This window comes from Trachymyrmex cornetzi, unplaced genomic scaffold (genome assembly GCF_001594075.2).
Source record: "Trachymyrmex cornetzi isolate Tcor2-1 unplaced genomic scaffold, Tcor1.1 scaffold140, whole genome shotgun sequence".
NCBI lineage: Eukaryota > Metazoa > Arthropoda > Insecta > Hymenoptera > Formicidae > Trachymyrmex > Trachymyrmex cornetzi.
In genome coordinates, this window is record NW_017295983.1 from 280689 (window position 1) to 302600 (window position 21912).

The 21912-nt window shown below is 29.9% G+C and overlaps 2 protein-coding genes across 3 annotated transcripts in view; one reads left to right on the forward strand and one right to left on the reverse strand.

Annotated features, from left to right (window-relative positions):
• LOC108771158 (ABC transporter A family member 1) overlaps window positions 1–18377 on the reverse strand; it is a 31883-nt gene extending 13506 nt beyond the window's left edge. Inside the window, exons 1-9 of one of the 2 annotated variants that reach the window (XM_018523082.1) lie at window positions 18302–18377; window positions 12633–12754; window positions 3209–3382; window positions 2493–2674; window positions 1546–1753; window positions 1355–1433; window positions 1112–1265; window positions 784–970; window positions 407–550 (exon numbers count right to left, since the gene is read on the reverse strand). In XM_018523082.1, the coding sequence (XP_018378584.1) occupies window positions 407–550; window positions 784–970; window positions 1112–1265; window positions 1355–1433; window positions 1546–1753; window positions 2493–2674; window positions 3209–3382; window positions 12633–12725 (1221 nt within the window). In that variant the 5' untranslated portion in view covers window positions 12726–12754; window positions 18302–18377. Of the gene's footprint in view, window positions 1–406; window positions 551–783; window positions 971–1111; window positions 1266–1354; window positions 1434–1545; window positions 1754–2492; window positions 2675–3208; window positions 3383–12632; window positions 12755–18301 lie in introns of those variants that run through there. The other variant, XM_018523083.1, reaches the window with a different exon arrangement.
• Window positions 5306–9047, forward strand: LOC108771159 (tubulin polyglutamylase complex subunit 2). The gene is made up of 3 exons (XM_018523084.1): window positions 5306–5503; window positions 6024–6291; window positions 8393–9047. The coding sequence occupies exons 1-3, from the start codon at window positions 5501–5503 to the stop codon at window positions 8953–8955; spliced, it is 834 nt and encodes a 277-aa protein (XP_018378586.1). The 5' UTR covers window positions 5306–5500; the 3' UTR covers window positions 8956–9047.
• Window positions 18378–21912: the final 3535 nt, after the last annotated feature.

Sequence of the window (21912 nt, forward strand, 5' to 3'; positions counted from 1 at the left end):
ATTTTTAAAAACGTACCAATAGATGGCCCACCCTGTAAAAACGTACCAATAGATGGCCCACCCTGTAATACAAAAGAACTTGTTTAATTGCTTTCAAAAAATGATAAAAATTACATTTTTTATAATCTTTTAAAGAAAATTAAACGAACTGTTATTATTATTGCGAGTTCTTTCAAAATTATATACCGGGTGTCTCAGACCACCTGTACACCTCTTTTATCTCGGAAACGGAGCATTTTAGAAAAAAAAACGTTTCAGACAAAAGTTGTGGGGTTCTAAATGATCTATTTAATGATCTCATCAGTCTGATCTTGAGTGGTGTCACCCAAGGTCAGACTGATCAGATCACTAAATAGATCATTTAGAACCTCACAACTTTTGTCTGAAACGTTTTTTTCACTTATACCTTATCCATCGCCAAAGCGAATGCAGTTGGACTGATCAGAGAAACCAACCAGTATGTGACTGAGCTAGAATCACTCACAAACACTTGGATGAAGTACATCAAGCTTAGTGTTGTAACAGCGAAGTTTCCTAAGACACCAGCCGTCTAAAACACATAAAAAGATATTTTTATTGCTCATATTGTATTTATTAATTTCTTTATTAAGAAAATAATAAACAAATAATTTATATTGTGTTGTTGTTCTGTATTAATCTAATAATAGTAAGATACACATACAATCATAAAAATTATTACAAAAGTTGTTTCGGAAAAAAATTAAATCTTTTAAACATAAAAAGAAAAAATATGCGAAGAAAATCTTGTTAAGAATTACTTACGCGCGATTTATCGAAGAATGGCGTGATCATAAAGGCGAACATAATCACGGAAAAACTGTATAGAACCACCAAAAGAAATATCGGCAGGAAATGCGTGTGTTGAAACATTTGCAGGGTGAAAAGCAATACCACTCCGACGGCAGAGAGCAAAAAGACGAAGATACTGTAAATGATGAACCAAGACAACCTACAAGAAGAAGAAAAGAAATGAAAGCGTGACGCTGTAAAAGAATATAATAACATTTGACATAAATTAATTTTTTTCCAAAATCATATATTATCAAAGCTTAAAGTCGATATTACATGTTTGTAAATATTGCGATCTTACCAAAATACGGAATCGTTCAAACCCATCATCTTCATTCCCTCTTTAATCTTATTTTCCTTCTCGCCAACTATTAAGATGAGAAGATAGGTAATAAATTGCGAGAGCGCAAAAACCATGTAAAGCGGAATAACAACTCTGAAGGCTAACATCCAATCTAAGGAAATAAGATAATCATTAACACACTAAACGCGGCATGTACAGCAGAAATAAGTGAATCTAAAAATTTCTGGTAACATCGCTTACCAGCGGTATACGCTTCCTTGGGAAACATTATGAGTTTAATATCCGGTACTGTTACATCGGGATTTCCTGGGTTTACAAACTGCAAAAAATAACATTAGGATCAATTTCATTATCAGAACCTACATTCTTATCAAATAATAAAATAAAATTAATAGATATTTACGAAGCTTTAAAGTAAAAGAAAAACTCACTCTTATCTTCGTGATATCCATCATCATTTGCAAGGCCAAAAAGCCGGAATGCAAGTAATTGTTGGCGGGACAAGATTCCCCGGTTTTTATCGATAAAAGATCGTCCATCCAATGACCAGTTTTATTCTTTCGACAACTGATCGGAGCAGAATACAATTCGGTTGGCGATGGCGGCAAGACGTATGAAGGATTCGTTCTAATTTCATATCTAAATAGCATGAAAGGTTTTGTATGTTAATAAAAGACGCTGAGCTAACATTTTCTATAGAGAATTGAATCAAAATAAAAAAAGAAAAAAATCATGATTAATGGTTTATACTTAATAGTAGTCCATTGTTATATATTTGATTTCGAAGTTTATTTGCCGAAATTTATTATAGGCACAAAATATTTTTATTGTTAATTATAGCCATAATTAATTTTTAGCATTAAAAAGGTGATAATATATTAAAACAGTTAGATAAATTAATTGTGAAAAATCAGATAAATTAATTAGAATCTATTATATTTTTTATTTAAAAAATTAAACTATTTTCTCCATGTTACTAAAAGTAATAAAAAAAAGAAAAATTCTGCTTTTAAAAATAATTTTCACTATATATGTAATCACTATACTATATGTACACACACACTTCATATGTAATCTTATAATTAATTATAAAAATCTTTGTCCAGCAAGCAAGAAACATATTGAAACATTCAAATAATATTACAATGTTGCTGCAATGTTTCAATATGTTTCTTGCTTGCTGTACATCTATAATTTTAAAAATAACTGGCATAGAAAATGATTTAATATAAACATAAGAAATAAAAATCTTCCTTATTATAAAAAGATGTCTTTTTCCCTGAATCTCTGCATACATTTTTCCTCGAAAAAAATTGCGCATGCTTTTGTTCTAAATTTAATTCGTTTAATAATTAAAATAATGTAAAAATTATCTTACATAAGGCGCTGCGATATCGGCTGGGGGTCTTCGAAGATAACTGCTAGGGGTATACTGTAAGGATCTCTCCAATACGCTGCTTGCAGATCATCCTTCGTGTCGAACACCATGAAGTTTAAGGGAAGCTTACCGGGATAATCCCATATAGAGAGCCAGAGGCTATTCATGGAGCTTAAGAAGCTCTAGAAAATACAACGTTAATTTTATATCACACGAAACCTCGAAATATCCGGAAAGAGACTAGCTCTCAAAGCAGTTTATGCTTAGATAAAATTACGATATTATAAAAGATATATATTATATATATTTAGCGAAAAGAAGTGTAATTTTTAATAAATTCGAAGTTAAAAAATTATTTCTAGATAGAATATGATCTCAAAATGTTTAAAAAAATGAAATCAAGGTTTTATATTTTTATTGAAAAATATGAAATATGAAATTTGTTTTAAAATCTTAACTTTACACAATTTAGATTTGAGAGAAAAGGGGAATTTATTTAAAAATTATTTAAAAATCAATTCGATGAAAAATGTTTTTAATAAAAAATAAATTTAAATAAACAATACAGTAATTTTATTCAGATATGTACTACATACAGACATGTTTCATAACATTTGAAAAGACACTAATACTAGAATACTTGAAAATAAAAGTATTTGTACTTGATTTGACTATTTAACGTGATTTGGAAATAATTTTCAGAAAGTAGTACTCACAAGGGTTTCCGTAGAATTGGGCACCACAGCGATTGTATTGTTTTTGTAGCCATTGAATAATTTAAATATATCCCCTTCATGCCTCTGCGTCAGCATCACAGGAAAGTTTGGGTTGGGTATCATGACTTTCACCACGATCAAGGTTCCGAGGATATAAAGGGGTAGAACGACCTCCTATAGATAATCAAATGATGCCGATTTGAGATCAAATAAATACATAGTTATATGTCGTATCTCATATAGCATCAGAAGTCAATTTTCTATTTGTAACATTGCTCATAGCTCATAATAATAACTAAGTATCTTTTGATAAAAAAAAAACAATTTAAAAGATATAAATTTCTAAATTTTTTCCCTACAGAAAAATAAATAATAGTTAATAAAAATATATATATTTCTATTTATATTTCAATATTAATTTATTAACTATCGTATATCTATAAATATCTTTTCACATATTTTTCTTCGATCCTTGTCCCTTTTTTTACTGACTAATTTTTAAAATATTAAAAATATATAGAATTGGAAAGAGTAAGGGCACTAGGAGTCGGGCGCAGAAGACGTCGCGCAAATAATACACTTATAAAGAAGTTTCATTCTTTATAAGTGTATTATTTGCGCGACGTCTTCTGCGCCCGACTCCTACTGCCTTTATTCTTTCCAATTCTATGATTTGTAAGGAGTCTTGATTAGTTTGAATTATTAACGGATTTAAAAATATATGTTTAATAATTTAAAAAATATATGTACATGTGCATAATATATACATATATCAATATCTATCATTCTAAAATTAATTACGCACTAAAAAGATTAAGGCACTTAAGAAAAAAGAGATAAAAAATCAAGAAGGACTTAATATTTTTCAAAAAACAAATTTTGTGCATAAATATATAAACCGTTCCATAATTATATAATATACATTAAATGAATAAAATATTTCATGTTTATTATATTACAGTTAATATCCACAGTACGTACAAGGTAGGGTGGTTACTCCTTGTTTTACATTACTAAATAAAAACGTAACACATAAATTCTATATGGTCAGAAATCCCTCTCGTACATGCATGCGTGTCCTATAATTATTATGTTCCGCACGCACACCTGCTGTTCTGCTTCCCTATTCGCAACACGATACTAAATAATACTTCGAATCGTTTTGACACTGCATGTTTTTCTCTTTTGACAAGTTGAGAACTTTGTTTCAAGAATTTTTCACAAAGAGCTTTATTCTGATAAAGCTTTGTGAAAAATTCTTTAAATGATAAAAAGTTTCATAATAATATATAATTTAAATCTGAGAATGTATTATATAACAACTTGTTAATAATAATCGTAATAAAAGATTGTCTTATAATTATAATTACCGCTTTTTGCGAATTTTATGGTTAATTTATGAATTTATTACAATAATAATATAAACTAAAACTCAAACAATTAAAAAATTCGCATAAAAAGCTACAAGTCGCACAGGATGATAGTCGTTAACAATAAAAATTCATCAAATTCAAATAAATATACAAACGTTTTGACTCTTATCGGGTCATCTCCAGTGTCGTACAAAATTCGTTAACAATTCAACAATTCTACCAGTATTACAATCTTCACATTATCCAACAATTTCAATCTTTATAGATGGTATAGCTTGAATTATTACAACTGTAATCTTTCTTGATAATATTGAAATAAAAATAATTTTTGTTTTATAACTAATTAAAAATAATTTCCACCTAATATTTATATATATATATATATATATAAAGTGATGTTAATTTATACAAAAAGATTTAATTAGTCACTGTTATTTTCCAAATACATTTTTCTTTAATGGAATAAATCTTTTACGCTCAATTGTTATGACATTTAATATTTAAATAGATTATGCGAAAAGCTAACAAGTTAAATCTTTCTTAAGAAAAAGTTAAAGCTTTAAAAAATTTTAAATTAATAAAGGAATAAAAAGACGATAAATTGTGTGACATTCTGTACAATGTTTGGGGATATTGAGTATCGAAAGTTCCGTCGTCATGGCAATCAACAAAGAACTGACGTATACTTTGCGATGCTAGAACGTCGAAAGATAAAAGACAGCGATATTTCTGACATTGTCACGAGCGAATTATAATGTGTAGTGCAAAAATTTATATTATTTCGGTGTCTATATCAATACGATGATTACATAACATAGATCGATGCAACGTCAATTATAAAACATCATAATACTCGGAGTGAACAGAATTCTTATATTTCTTCTTCGTAGCACGTGAACGAAATAGTATAAACATACAAATGGTAATTGCTTCCATCTGTGACTTAATGTACCATTCACTTGCTCATTACGTCTTTTAATTTTCAACTGCTATAAAGAGCGGATATTACATAAGAGAGGTATTATATGAAGTAAAAGAGATGATATAAGAGCTAGAACGAAGAAGCAAAAATAAATTTGAATTACACGATGAAGAGTGAATGGAAAAAATATATTAAAACATTAAGTATTTATACAAATATAAAATATATGTTGATAATTTTCTCGTTCTCTCTGACATAATGTTGTAAATACTTTGGATATACTTATATGTCAATATTATAGATATATTATAGATATACAATGCTAACAATATAACAATATTATAATTCTTGCAATTTCTTTACGATTCCTCTTTCACTCTTTTTAATATGGAGAAATATTGATAGCTTATAAAAATAGATTAAAGAAGATCAACAGAAATATATTTTGCAACACTAAATCTCCTATAATTTTTGGAAAAGACGGAAAATAAATTTGACACTAAATTTAAATATGTAAAAGACGGAGAGCAAGAATTCAGAGACAATGTCGTTCTGCGTGGACATTGTCACCGAGGATTCCTTCTACGAGAATCTGACCCTCGGTGTAGTCAAGATCCTCGAGAACTCGCCATGCGTGCAAAATGTACGGGTCGAGAGGCGAAATGGCTGTGAATCTGGAGCTATCACTAATTGGGAGCAACGCCATTGCTGTACGCTTCCCAAAGACATCCGGAATTTCTATGCTTCTATCGATGGTTTCCTGTTACAGTGGAATCTTGATATAGCAGGTAAACGCGATGACTATTTAATCTTGCATTTCCGATTCAATGTATCTTTCCTCTTTTCGTTCCCATCAATTGTACATTTTTTTTCATTACATCCATGTATATCCCATAATATTATATTTTATAAATTTATATTGAATATAAATATCCATTATTATTCATATTATTATTATTATATTAAGTGTACAACTTTACTTCCGCCGTTTTCCTATAGATGGCTTCAGCGGTAAGTGGTGGTCGAAATAAATAGATCATAGAAGTCTTACAATAAACTTGAGCATCTGTCAACATAACCCCATACAAACATTAGTCGATTTGTGTCTGCATCATAAAGTTATTCTCGATTGAAAATGTCAGTTTACGAACCAAATTCTCGTCATTTGTGGGAGGTTTTAATTTTCTGCTTCAATATGAAGAAATCTGCGGCTGAGGCTCATCGAATGCTCTCAAATACTTACTGGTGAGACCGCTATTAATGAAAGAACGTGTCGTGAGTGGTTCCAACGCTTCAAGAACGGTGATTTTGACGTCGGCATAGCGGTGGAAGAGAGAAGGTTTTCGAAGATGCAGAATTGGAGACATTACTTGATCAAGACTCATGCCAAAATCAAGAAGAAAGAAAATCATGGAGAGTTCCCGGCCATGCTTCCACGTCGACGGCCAAACCGAATATTCACGGCTCCAAGGTCATGTTCCGTATTTGGTGGGACCAGTTCGGCGTAGTGTATTATGAGCTGTTAAAACCGACTGAAACAATCACAGGCGATCGGTATCGAACGCAATTGATGCGTTTGATCCGAGTATTGAAAGACAAACGGCCGCAATACGAGAGACACGATAAAGTGATTTTGCAGCATATCAATGCTCGACCCCATGTTGCGAAAGTGGTCAAGACATACTTGGAAACGTTGAAGTGGGAAGTCCTACCCTACCCGTCGTATTTTTCAGACCTTGCTCCCTCTATCACTTGTTTCGATCAATGGCACACGGCCTGACTGACCAGCACTTCCGGTCTTATGAACAAGTAGAAAATTGGATTGATTCGTGAATCGCCTCAAAAGATGACCAGTTTTTTCGACGCGGAATTCGTACGCTGCCCGAAAGATAGGAGAAAGTAGTGGCCAGCGATGGGCAATACTTTGAATCATAAATGTATAACCAGTTTTTTTACAATAAAGCTTCGAATTTCGGAAAAAAACGGCGGAAGCAAAGTTGTACACCTAATATATTCATTAAATTTTTAAAAAATACTGTTACAAAAATTATATATGTATATTCCACATATAATTTTATAAATTTTGGTTATCATATTGTAAATATATTTATTATAAATTTATAGATATTTACTGTCTTAATCTATCAACATACATTCTAAGTTATTTTGTTTATTTCAAAAAATTTATAATTGTTGAGTATAAACTGTGTAATAATCCTTTTTACTTAGCAAAAATAGTTCATTATGGCATGTCAAGAATTTTTATTTTTATAATTTATATTTAGAATTTTTTGTATAATTTATTAACAATTATTATAATATTAAATCAAAAATGTACCTATAAGCAAAGTAAATATAATAATCAGTCTTGTTTTTTATCAACAATTATATATACTCAGAATTTAGGATTCATCTAAAAACTTTTAAAGATATATGTATATTTTATCATTAAATATTGAATCTTATATCGTGATATCATGACAGATAAAAATTTTTAATTCACTAAAACCATTATTTACTGATTTTTCAATAACAAGTTTGTGTTCTTCTTTTGCTGCGATTTTTTTGTCTGTTACTCTTTTGTTTATTATTAGCAATTCTAAATTCTATTAAAAAATTCTTCATTCGACAAAACAAACAAGCACATACTGAAATATATTATCCAATATAATCACAATTTAGTTGTGTAAGTAATGAGAGATGACAATCTAGACGACACAATTTGTCAAAAAGGTATCACGTAATTGTCTAAAAAAAGCTTCGAGTATCCAAATATCCTTTATACTTTTTCCCAATTTTTATTTGTCTATAATAGTGTGGAAAACCATTAGCTTCAAACTAATGACTTCAATTCATCGATACTAATTTAAAAATTCCATGTCGACGTAGGCGAGGAATTTTCAATAGGTCGTATGGAAATCGGCGGTCTTTCGTCTTTGAAGAGATACGTCGGTAAGGATCGGCAGACAGGACCATCGATACAGGAATCGACAGGAATCCAAGCGGGAAACGTCATTGCGGAACTGCAAGATATCATGTTCTCCGGGGATTCACGCGATTGTAAATTCTTCGAGATTGGCCAGTGTTTCCCGAGACCCGAAAACGGCAGGATTTATTTGGCATATCGTTCTAAACAGGAACAGGACTCGCCCAGTATTTGGCTCCATCGAGGCAGTGGCTGGTACCACTTGGCTGACAATTTTACCATGTACTTCCGCATGATGCTAACTCATTTGGGCCTGCCACTGTGGCAGTGTTGCGTCGTCGGATTACCTCTGCCTACTTGGATCGAGCAGGCGTATTTTCTGGTCGGACCCCACCTGCTGCAATCCACCATTGAGCCTACTGAGACTGTGTCTACTTCATTGTGGAACAATGGACCCATCAATATTCTTGATCCAGCTATCTTTAAAGTTAAAGATAGCAAGCAGAGGAATGCTCGTAAAAAGTGAGCTTGTTACAGTGATGGTACTAAAATTTTTGACAGAAACAAAGTTCTGCTCAAGATGAAGATAGTAAGATAAATTTATAAATTTAGGCTTTTTACGGATTTCCGACAGATCTTATCACAACGTAGTGAAATGTTCTTTTCTTAATATTTCTATACTAATTAAGTTTAAATAAAAATGTTTAATAAAAAAATATGTGAATGCGAGTACATATCAGACAGTGAAGAAAGGATTTTATCTCACAATGTATCCCGAAATATACAATATAATAAATATCAAATTCTTAGATACAGCAAATTATTATACTGGGATGCAGATTGATTATTTGAAAATTAAAAAAGAAGGAGAATCAAAAATCAGATTTCAAATTTTTAGATAATTCATTAATTTATAAACGTAAGAAAAATATTAATATATATGTATATACGTACTATATGTACTAAATATATCCTAGATATCAGAAAATGTAAATATTAAATTAACGAGTATCTCAAATTCAAAAAATTAGTGATTATCTAAAATTGAAACGAGTTTCTATCATCTGAATAATTCATCAATTTGCGACTGATATACGTGGAATATGTATTTATAGCGTGTGTCCCAGATCTGACAAAAATTATTAGAGTTCAAATTATGAAAAGTAATTATATTTAAAATTAAAATATATACAAAATATCTGTCAAAAATGAATTTTTATAATAAAATTATAATACTTGAGACACTTATATATGAGACATCGAATTACTAATGCGATTTTTAAAATTCTTCATTAATTCAATTAAGTTTAATTATACATATGTATATTATATACATATATATAATTTTATAAATTATTGTATTTAAGTAAATAATTTTCGAGTATTATTTTTATCAATTATAATTTTAATTTTAAAAAATTAGAATTATATAATTTCCTCTTATTATGGTTTAATTTTTAATTATACTAATTAGTTCAGTAACCTTTTCATATGTACACAGTGAAAGCAAAAAAAAAGCGTGAAAAATTCAATGAGATAGAGAAGCGTTTCTTTTCTTCGTCGCTAACCCTTGGCCCAGTTGGCACCTCGATTACGCAAAAACGACCGATTGGTAACGTGCAGTTGGCGAACACAGTCTGCGACAAGACGTAGTCGTGTCGTCGCCATTTTCGCAGACGTCCGCGTCTTTTCGTTTTCGTTGTCTTACTTTCGTCTCACTCTTGTACGATTCTACCTAAATGTAAAATTAGCTATTCTTGATGAAAATTCGACGAGAGCTTTAACTGTGAAGTTAAATAACACTTATATTAAATTGTTGAAATAATGTATATCTTTTTATATCTATTGTGTATTGTTCATCAAACTTAAAAAGGAAAAAAGGAAAAATTAAAATAACTTACAAATAATAATAATGTAATCTTCTTACGGACTCTCCCAAATTCAACAACAAAAAACTCCAAAACCAGGGCGAATGAGAGTCAGCGTGGTAATTAATACACAATCTTAATTCTTTAATTCAAATTAAGATCTTTATTCCAACAATAGTTCGTTTCAGTTCACTTTGGAACCATCTTCAGCAAACAAATTAAAAATATCAATCCCTTCATGTCAAAGAAAATTCACCATCAGATTAGCAGATTTGATGTTATAATCTATTCGAAACATTAAATTATCTTATAAATATTGATATTGAACAAGTTTCAAATTAACAATAAAATCGGTGACTCACCTCAAGACATAGAAGGAATTCGTCTCAACATTGGATCAAATAAATACAATTAATATTCACTAAAAAGTATCAAATTAAAAACGCATGTTGCTCGCAGCTCGAACGAAACATGACTAATACAGTTAATATACTGGGCAAGACATGTCAGGTCAAATCACGAAAATAAAAAGAAACACGAAAATAAAAAGAAAAAGAAAAAGATAATGTCGATACACAAATAAAATTTGTATAACCGAAAATATATAACTATTTGATATCCTTTAATTGTATACAGGTATGATGTACACCTTCTGTATCTGAGCGTAAATTTAGACTATTTTGTTGCATTAAAATATGAAGGCATTCCGATATTAAACGTTTATTCAGAAAATGCTCTTCATCTAGAATCGCGACATTCTCCCAATCGAAGTCATGATCAAATTCAATACGATGTTCTGTGATCACTGATTGGTTGTTATTATTCCGGTTGATATGATTGCGGTGCTCAGCCAGTCTAGTCGCGATTCTAGATGAAGAGCGTTTTCTGAATAAACGTTTAATATCGGAATGCCTTCATATTTTAATGCAACAAAATAGTCTAAATTTACGCTCAGATACAGAAGGTGTACATCATACCTGTATACAATTATTAAAGGATATCAAATAGTTATATATTTTCAGTTATACAAATTTTATTTGTGTATTGACATTATCTTTTTCTTTTTCTTTTTATTTTCGTGATTTGACCTGACACGTCTTGCCCAGTATATTAACTGTATTAGGTCCGTTTCCACCAACGCAGATCAACTTTAATCTCGGTTCAACTTACTCTTTGTCTTTTTCTAGTTCTAAAGATTAGAAAAAAACGAAGAGTAAGTTGAACCGAGATTAAAGTTAATCTATATTGGTGGAAATGAGCATTAGTCATGTTTCGTTCGAGCTGCGAGCAACATGCGTTTTTAATTTAATACTTTTTAGTGAATATTAATTGTATTTATTTGATCCAATGTTGAGACGAATTCCTTCTATGTCTTGGGGTGAGTCACCGGTTTTATTGTTAATTTGAAACTTGTTCAATATCAATATTTATAAGATAATTTAATGTTTCGAATAGATTATAACATCAAATCTGCTAATCTGATGGTGATTTTTCTTTGACATGAAGGGATTGATATTTTTAATTTGTTTGCTGAAGATGGTTCCAAAGTGAACTGAAACGTACTATTGTTGGAATAAAGATTCTAATTTGAATTGTAGAATTAAGATTGCGTATTAATTACCACGCTGACTCTCATTCTCCCTGGTTTTGGAGTTTTTTTGTTATTAAAATAACTTATGTTTTGATCTAACTAAGATTTAGGAGCATTAAAAAACTTAAAAAATCATAAATTAAGATTGAAAGTGAAGATAGAATCGTATATATATATATATATATATATAAGAGTTAAGAAAAGATCGAGGACAATATGATTTTATGTGTGGAACGCAAATGTTTGACGTTGATATTCTATGTCTTCAATATAGAAGATAATGTATATCTATAAGTTGATTCCATATTAATGTACAAACAATATCAATTATAACGTTATTTTCATAGATTAGCGAGCTTTTAAATTCGTCACTTTGACCAGATTGATTTCAATAAGTAATTATTGCTTTCTAAAGGAGATTTTCAAAAATGATGTTGGCAACACATTTCTGCGCGTGATAATATATTTGTGAAACGAATATCTATTACATATTTTCTGAGACATATTTGCCGATTTTTAATTTAACCATATTTCTCCAAGAATTACCAAGTAAGTGAAAATCACATCGAGTGACTAAGATAATGTTTGGGTTTTTATTTGAATGTTCTATTTTAAAGTCTATTTTAAAGAATTCCGAAAATAATTGGCCTTAATGCAAGAGATGTTATGCGTCAATTGTTATAATGATGGAAAATTTTAAATGCATTAGTAAATATTATGCATTAAAATAAAATTAAAACATACCATAAACGTCTTCCGCGTGTCGCGTTTCTTCAGCAGGAGATTTCTTACGAGCATCGCCCGCAGTTGGGAAAAGTAAAGCGCGCACGAATTCATCCTGCGAGATGCATTCACCCTCTCGTCCTCTAAAACAGTAATATAAACAAACTAAACAGCGACAAAATTTCAATATTTAATGAATAACAAGAATAGAAGCTCAAATTTTGTTGCATTATTTTAGTAAACCGTTTCTGTCCAATTCTAATTCGACTTTAAAACATAGAATATCTAAAAAAAGATATTACAATATCTGTCAAGAAGATGGATAAAAATAAACAAAGATTAGATTCTTGCATAAATAATTTTAAACGGACATTTATCTCTCGAACTAAAATTTATTTGTTAAACTTAATTATTAATTTTAACATATCGAGTTAAGCAATTTAAATGACATACTACCTTTTATATAACATGATATTGCATGCAAAGTAGTATTAGTTGAATATTACATATTTATGTCACAATTGCATAATTTTCCATTATTATTACGCAACAAAATTTTGAGCTTAAACTCTTAATAAAGACAGTAATATAATAACAGTAATAATCTCGTTTTCCAGATATTTTCTAAATTTCCAATAATTCCATTAATTTTCATTAGAAGCTCGTTGAAAAATTAATGCATTTAAAATAAGTAAATTAATATGCAGTTATTATTTATTATTTTCTCACTCGAATGAGTAAACTACAAATACGAATGACAGTTGAAAATAAAAAACCACAATATATACATATGCAGGATAGTCCCGTGTAAGTAACCACTTCTTTTTATTTCGTGAACTAACAAAGATAGACCTAACAAATATAATACCAAATTAAACCGTTCTAACTAAACTCTATTGTGAGCACAGTGATCATTTAGGAAAATTATCCATGTTGGAAAATGAAGAAATATGTATAATTTTTATACGATAAAGTAAATATTTTGATATAATAAAAGTTGTGTGTAGCGTTCATTCTAACAAGTATAATCAGATGGTAACGTATTACCTAAATGTCAAATCGTTAATAGGAGAATCGGAAGTTGGCCACATCGTAGGGCCGAAACTGAGAAGGTAGTAATCCTCGCAAAACTTTAGACCAAAATAACTTGTATAATTTGTATATTTTGTTATAAAATAAATTTATTATATCATATATCGTTGTACTTGTCAGAACGGACACTTCAACTTTTATAATATCGAAATATTGTATTTACTTTATTGTATAAAAATTATGCATATCTCTCTATTCTTTAACATACACGGAGAAAATTTTATATTTAAAATTACTATAATGTGATAATAGCTGCGGTCTTCATGTAAATTATAAATTTAAATGCTATAATTATTTTTTTAAAAACAAGTATAACGTAATTTTTACACTTTTTCATAATAAAAATTTTTTATTACAAAATCAAATATATCTAGCAAATTTTGTTTGCGTGCCATAGTAAAAATTAACTGTTTTCATGTTAGAATATGGCTTAACAAAATAATTACTTTATTTATGTGATAAAAATTAGTATTACCATAGTAAAAGTTAAGTCGGAATCATGTTATGAGAGTCCATCGAAAATACAAGACATAGTAAAGTGTAATTTAAAATTGTAACTTAATATAAAATTTTCTCCGTGTAGATAATTTTTTAAAGTGATCGCAGTGCTTATAATAGAATTTAGTTAGAATCATCTAATTTGATGTTATATTTATTAGGTCTACATTGTTAGTTTAACAATAGAAATAAAAAGGGGTGGTCACTTATATAAAGGACACTCTGTGTGTATTATATACAGAGTGTCCCAAAAAGGTCGGAACAAATATCTCAGGAAATATAAGTTTTACAGAAAAGTGTTTCAGACAAAAGTTATATGGTTTAAAAATATCTGTTTATTATCAGTTTGACCTTGGGTTGCATAGCCAAGGTCAGGTCAAGGTTACATTGATTTTCTTAAATACCCTATTTTTGATTCAAGAATCTAATAGCTGATGTTGAAAGCTTTCCAAAACGCTATAATGAAATATTTTTTTATGAAATACTTTTCAAGTTATAATGCTTCAAAGTTACAGTATCGCCGGCATTAGCATCACCCAAAATATTTAATTTTGGAGACTGACCAGTCAAGGCGAGATCAGTCGGTGGTCTGTGAATCTTGACCTTCAGTTAACGCACAAACAAAAACATAACCGGTGGTATTACATATTTTGGGTAATGCTAGTGCCGGCGATACTATAACTTTGAAGCATTATAATTTGAAAAGTACTTCATGAAAAAATATTTCATTATAGCCTTTTGAAAAGCTTTCGACATCAGCTATTAGATTCTTGAATCAAAAATAGGGTGTTCCATTTAAGAAAATCAATGTAACCTTGACCTGACCTTGGCTACGCAACCCAAGGTCAAACTGATAGGATTAGTAAATAGATATTTTTAAACCATATAACTTTTGTCTGAAACACTTTTCTGTAAAACTTATATTTCCCGAGATATTTAGGTGTCCCGACCTTTTTGGGACACTCTGTATATATAATCTGTTGCTTATGACAGAACGTAACTTGCCACGTTGAACGTAACTTATTAATGTTTCCATGGATAGAATATCTCGCCCTTTCTCACTCTAATACGAGTAACACGCGGAAAACGACGAAGAGAAAAAAGCTAGAACTCGAATATAGGCGTTCAACTGCAGAACAGTCGCGCTCTTCCCGATTAATTAGCTGAATTTGTTTGCACAACTGTGCGACACGTTCCCCTTTACGTCCTCTCTATCCGTTCTCTTCGTTTGTTTGCTCTACAGTAAATTCGCGTGGTAACAATATAGTTGTGCCAATTTAACGTTTAACATTTACGTTAATTAATCGTTCGCGATTGCAATTTGAAAGATTAATCAGATTATGTATCAACTAAACCTTTATAGAATATATTCTTGAGTATCCAGTGCAGTGTGATATTTAATACGTTCTCGATGTATATTACCAAGGTATTTTGTGTGTAGGAGTGTAAACGATTTTACATTACCGCACATAAAATGCATGTCTGCACTGTTTTTTCTGTTTGAAACTGTTTAAGAACGTCAACGTTTTCTTTCTTTTACATATTTTTTTAAAAATTTTCGAAAATATTTTTGAATGAATTGATAGTTTATAATATTTACGCGAGATTCGATGTGTGAAAATTTAATTTTGTTAATGGCAAATCTATGCATTTATAGATTAATATTTATCAATATTTTTCAAACGAATAAACTTTTTTTTCTATCAACAGTCGTTTTACACGCATCCAAGAATCCATACATCATTAAAGATATTTAACGATATATCAATACACGGAGGTAATCTAGCTACAAACCGCGAGCTTCTTTGAAATTACCAGTGGAAGTTTCAAACAAAGTATTCATTTCCAAATATACAATCGCACATTACAAATTGTATTTTTTTGTAGATTACAATTATATCTATTTTATATCAATTAATTCATTTTATTATTTTATTTAATAATATGTAAGATGTTCTAAAATTCGTGACTTGAAATACAATAGCAAGAACATTCTCTAAAAGTAAAAAAGTGTTTTGTAAATTTTTATTTTAAGTAGTAATTTTTTAGATAATAAAGATTTAAATATAGCCCACTATAAACTACGTTTAGATGGCCATCTATCAGTCCATAAGTCGCACATGCGATAGTTAAGTGAGCGAGAGAGCACTATATAGCTGAAATATTGTCCCACAGATTACACGATTTTATTTGATTTCGTATAATTTCATCTGATTAGAAATAATTTTCTTCGCTACATATGAAATCATTTGGTAAAATAAACGATTTCATCTAATATTACACAATGATTTCTCGTGATTGCATATACAATTATCAGATTCTACGTAGGAATTTCATAAAAATTTTATAATGATTTCGAAGACTTTGTTCCATAATTACATCAATTAAGTGATTATCTCCTCGTTAGTGAGCGTTGATAAACACACGCTTTAGCATATAAATAACATTTTTACTTAATTTTTCGAAAACTTTCTTACTATAGTATTTTGAACACGAATTTCGCTAATTTCATAACATCTTGTATGTTTAATAATATGCTAAACTATACTTATCTTTAAAAAAATAATTGTAAAGAACAGAATAATTTTAAGACAATGTTTGCAAGTTGAGAAACAGCTACTTCTTAGCTTCATATGTAATTTACATTTGTTTTGAATTATATCGTTATATAACCATTTAAGAACAGAGAAATAACTTACTCTTTTTATAGAATCACAAATTATTATTTTAAAATCTTCAATTATGCGACGAAAGCGCATGGTTAAAAGAACAGATTTTCTAAAGTATTCTCTTGAGAGGAGAAAAAAAAAGTCTCTTCTCCCTATCGTAAATCAACGCATATGTTTAATAATAAATAAGTAAAATCTACAAAAACAGTATATTGTTTGTTTTATACTTGCACTGATTTCAATAGCCGCACAAGCTACGGTGAATATTTGAATTCTGAATCAATTTGGATCCATTCTTCACTTATTTGAAATCTTTTCATTCCAAACATTTTTCTCGCTATTATCATTTCTCTCTCTCTCTCTCTCTCTCTCTCTCTCTCTCTCTCTCTCTCTCTCTCTACCAATATAGATTAACTTTAAAATAAGGAAATAGATAAATGGCACAAATAATTAAAATTAAAATAGACAAATAATAAAAGGGCTACGAGTTTAGCTAAATTGTTTGTTGTTAACAATTCAATTTAATTTTTACAAAATAATAATAAAACACAAACAGTTTCGATTCGTTATCGGATGATTCTCAATGTGAACAAATAATTACAGTATAATGTGTTAAAAATTGTTTCCATTCGCTTTTTACAATTATTTCTTACGCGATGGTCACAGTCGGTGTTGCAATGTAGCATTCATCAAATTTTTACAATATTAGGTGTTTTTTTTTCCTTACATTTGTGAATTCCTATAGTAACTTGTATTTTTCTTTTGATTTCCTTTTGATTTGTTTGTATTGAAATGTGAGTGTGTATAACAAGTTACTGTAGGAATTCGCAAATGTAAGAAAACACCTAATATTGTAAAAAAAATTAACAAAGGCTACATCGCAACTCCGACTATGACCATCACGATGCGTAAAAAATAATTGTATAAAGCGAACGGAAACAATTTTTAACGTATTGTATTATATTGTAATCATTTGTTCACATTAAGAATGACCCGATAATTGATCAAAACTGTTTGTTTTATTATTATTTTTGAAAGATTAAATTGAATTATTAACAACGAACATTTAGTTAGACTCTTTTATTATCTGTCTATTTTAAGATTAAATTTAATTTACTTTTCATTTTTGTATTTCTTAGAAGAAAGAAAAAGATAAAGAATAAATTAAATTAAGATTAAAATTAATCTATATTGGTAGATATTAATAAAAAATATTTTTTCACGCACGCTTATCTCGTTATTATTCTGAACAAAAATAACACACGTCATCAAGTATAGAATAGTCAGACTAATTTTTTGGTCCAAATAAACTTTATCATTCAGTGAAAGTTAAAATTTATTCATTTAAATTTTTTCTTTTGTGAAACCCATTTAATACAAAATTTCTTCAAATTTATAAAAAAAAAACAATATAAATGCGAAGATACTCACATTAATCGTGAAGTACGCCGAGTCCGTCCAAGAGGATGATTCTAGTCTGCTGTACCTTCTATTTGACTATGATTGCTGCCGGTGACGATGCCATTGCTGTTCCCGGTACTGTCGTCGTTGTTTCGTTGCTGGACGTTGCCTCCGTTAACAACGCCAATCGATTCATGCTGCTGGAACGTTGCCTTACCACGTGACATGACGGCGACATCGCAACGCCGGACAGTATGCTTGGAACCGCGTCCACAACCGTTGTTGTTGCTCCTCGCCATACTTAGCGCCGCAAACTATACCGAAAAAGAAAACTACAATTATTACTCTTTTAATACTATTTTTATTTAGGATTGCTCAACTCATTTTCATTTTATCAGAAGATAAAAAAAATGTTAATTTTAATATTTTATATCCTAAAATATCTATATACCAAGAAAATTACTTCATATTGTAGCAAATCTTTTCTTTATGATAATATCTTTAATCGAATTTTTTTCCTAGATAATTTTTAAAAATACCTAATATTTAAATTATTTTTCCATTATATTATTTTTTATAAATTTTGATTTAAAGATAAGCTCTTAAATGTCGTGACTATCAATAATTTATTTTTAAATAGACATTTGTACAATGAAAGAAATCAGAAATGTCTTATGAAAATCATATTATAATATGTAATCAATTGCCAATATACTAAAACTTAGGCAAATTTAGATTTCAATGAATTCTTTTCATTTAGAGAATACAATAAATAAAAATGGAAATGTTTCAGTTTATTAAAAAGCTTTAGATGTGATAAAACCATCATAAATAATTCCTTTAATATGATTCGCAAAACATACCTAAATATCGTAAAAACTTTATATGAGAAAAATTTTTCTCAATATAAGCATCTTTCCCTAGTAGCACAGAACATTGGCTATACATTGGCTAAGATTGGCTAAATATTGGTTATATTGGGGATACATTGCCCAAGATTTCCCAATGTAATGCCAATATTGGCTATATAACAAATGTCAATGTATAGCCAATATTGCATATTAATCATTATCCAATATTGGCTATACATTGGCGATACATTGGCCAATATTTCCCAATGTAATACCAATATTGGGGCTATATAACAAATGTCAATACATATATAGCCAATATTGCATATCAATCATTATCCAATATTGGCTCTATATTGGCGATACATTGGCCAATATTTCCCAATGCAATGCCAATATTGACTATATAATAGATGCCAATGTATAGCCAGTATTACATATCAGTCGTAACACAATATTGGCTATATAATAAATGTCAATGTACAGCCAATATTGCATATCAATCATTATCCAATATTGGCGATACATTGGCGATACATTGGCCAATATTTCCCAATGCAATGCCAATATTGGCTATATAATAGATGCCAATGTATAGCCAATATTACATATCAGTCGTTACACAATATTGGCTATATAATAAATGTCAATGTACAACCAATATTGCATATCAATCATTATCCAATATTGGCTCTACATTGGCTATACATTGGCCAATATTTCCCAATGCAATGCCAATATTGGCTATATAATAGATGCCAATGTATAGCCAATATTGCATGTCAGTCGTTACACAATATTGGCTATATAATAAATGCCAATGTGTAGCCAATATTGCATGTCAATCATAACCTAATATTGTCTTTATTTGTTATTTATTATTTATTTATTTATTTATTTATTTGTCTTTATTATTGGATATATATTGTGGATAGATTGTTTATATCATATATGTACAATTAAGTAACAAATTTATTAATCGATGAAATGGTGTAGCACATAACGCAGAAGACTCGTAGTTCGAAGGTCCCAGGTTCGAATCCCGTAGGTAAGTGAATTTTCATTCAATTATTTCTAATATTGATTATACATTATTTCAGGAATATTAGCGAATATTGAAAAACCATGTATAGCCAGGTCCGAACCCCGTAGGTAAGTGAATTTTCATTCAATTATTTCTAATATTGATTATACATTATTTCAGGAATATTAGCGAATATTGAAAAACCATGTATAACCAATGTAAAACATTAGGTAAAAATTGAATCCCCAATATTGGCTAAATATGACTAGGCGTCTACTTTACAATATTGGACCAATATTGGAGATTAAATTTTTGCCCAATATTGGCGAAATATTGGAAAAACAACGTATAGCCAATGTAAAACTTTGGGTAAAAATTGAATACCCAATATTGGTCCAATATTGTTGAAACAATATTGCTCCAATATTGTTGAACCAATATTGGCTAAATATGACTAGGCGTCTACTTAAAATATTGGACCAATATTGAAGATTAAATTTTTGCTCAATATTGGCGAAATATTGGAAAAACAATGTAATAATAATAATAATAATATCCTGGGAGGCAGCCCCTAATTGGGGCCCACCAGCGACACGCAGACCAAGTCCATTGTGTCTTTCCAGCCGTACTAACCCCAAGTCAGCTCAGACCAGTCTTCCTCCAGAAGCGAAGGAAATCCCTGACCTGAAGTTGACATACCTGCTCGGGCTCGAGGAATATCGAACCCAGTAAAAGCCGCCTGTATCCAACATACGCTGGACATTCACACAACACGTGGAGAGTAGTCTCTTCCTCGTGTCCACACTTTCTGCACTTCGGGTTGTCGCTAAGCCCCAGCTTGTGCATATGGTAAAAACAATGTCTAACCAATGTAAAACATTGGGTAAAAATTGAATTCCCAATATTGATCCAATATTGTTGAACCAATATTGGCTAGATATGACTAGGCGTCTACTTTACAATATTGGACCAATATTGATTATCCAATGTTTTAATATTGGCTGTACATTCGTTTCTCAATATTGCGCCAATAATTTGTGCTGCTAGGGTTAATTTACTGAACACTTGTCAAAATGCCAAAATGTCAAAAAACAAATAATAGAAATCAAAGAATGATGAATTCTATCGCGGTAATTTTCATTACTGTGTATACATTTATAATCTAAAAACGGCTCGAAAACATTGAATTAATCCAACCAGGTAATATATTATAAATTAACATATATTAAAAGAAAAACAAAGTTAAAGAAAGAGGGAGACTTATGTACCTTTGACCACAACCAGGCCAAACTTCCCTGCGGTCGATGAACGTGATTTAAAAACGTGCCTAGTTGAAGACTAAAGGAACGAGCCTTCAGTAGTCCAAAGTTCTCCGTCTTGATTTTCCCACGCTGTCCCATTCGATCATGTTCGCAAAAAACTCATCGCTTAGCTGCAACATGTCGTTTTATCTGTGGAGCAAGAAAAATTGCTTGATAATTGTGCAATTGAATTTTCCACAATTTACGTATTATGTAAAAAATTTAAACATTAAATAGCATTAAAATTAATTCGTTATTCAATAGTAATTTGTTTGATCGTAGTATATGCGTAATGTAACAAAGATCTGTTATGTTAAAAAAAATCATTTATTTATTATATGTATATATATATATATATGTATATTTTTAGAAATTCTTAGTTTACTGCGTACGTTGCCGTTCTAAATATGGACGATCGATAACATAATAAAATGATTCTGTTAGTATCATATTTAGGAATTCATG

What these genes read in the sequence shown, in the direction of transcription:
- LOC108771159 (XM_018523084.1), top strand. An exon ending in GTGGAATCTTGATATAGCAG is followed by an intron (nt 6,292 to 8,392) that starts GTAAACGCGATG and finishes ATGTCGACGTAG; the next exon opens with GCGAGGAATTTTCAATAGGT.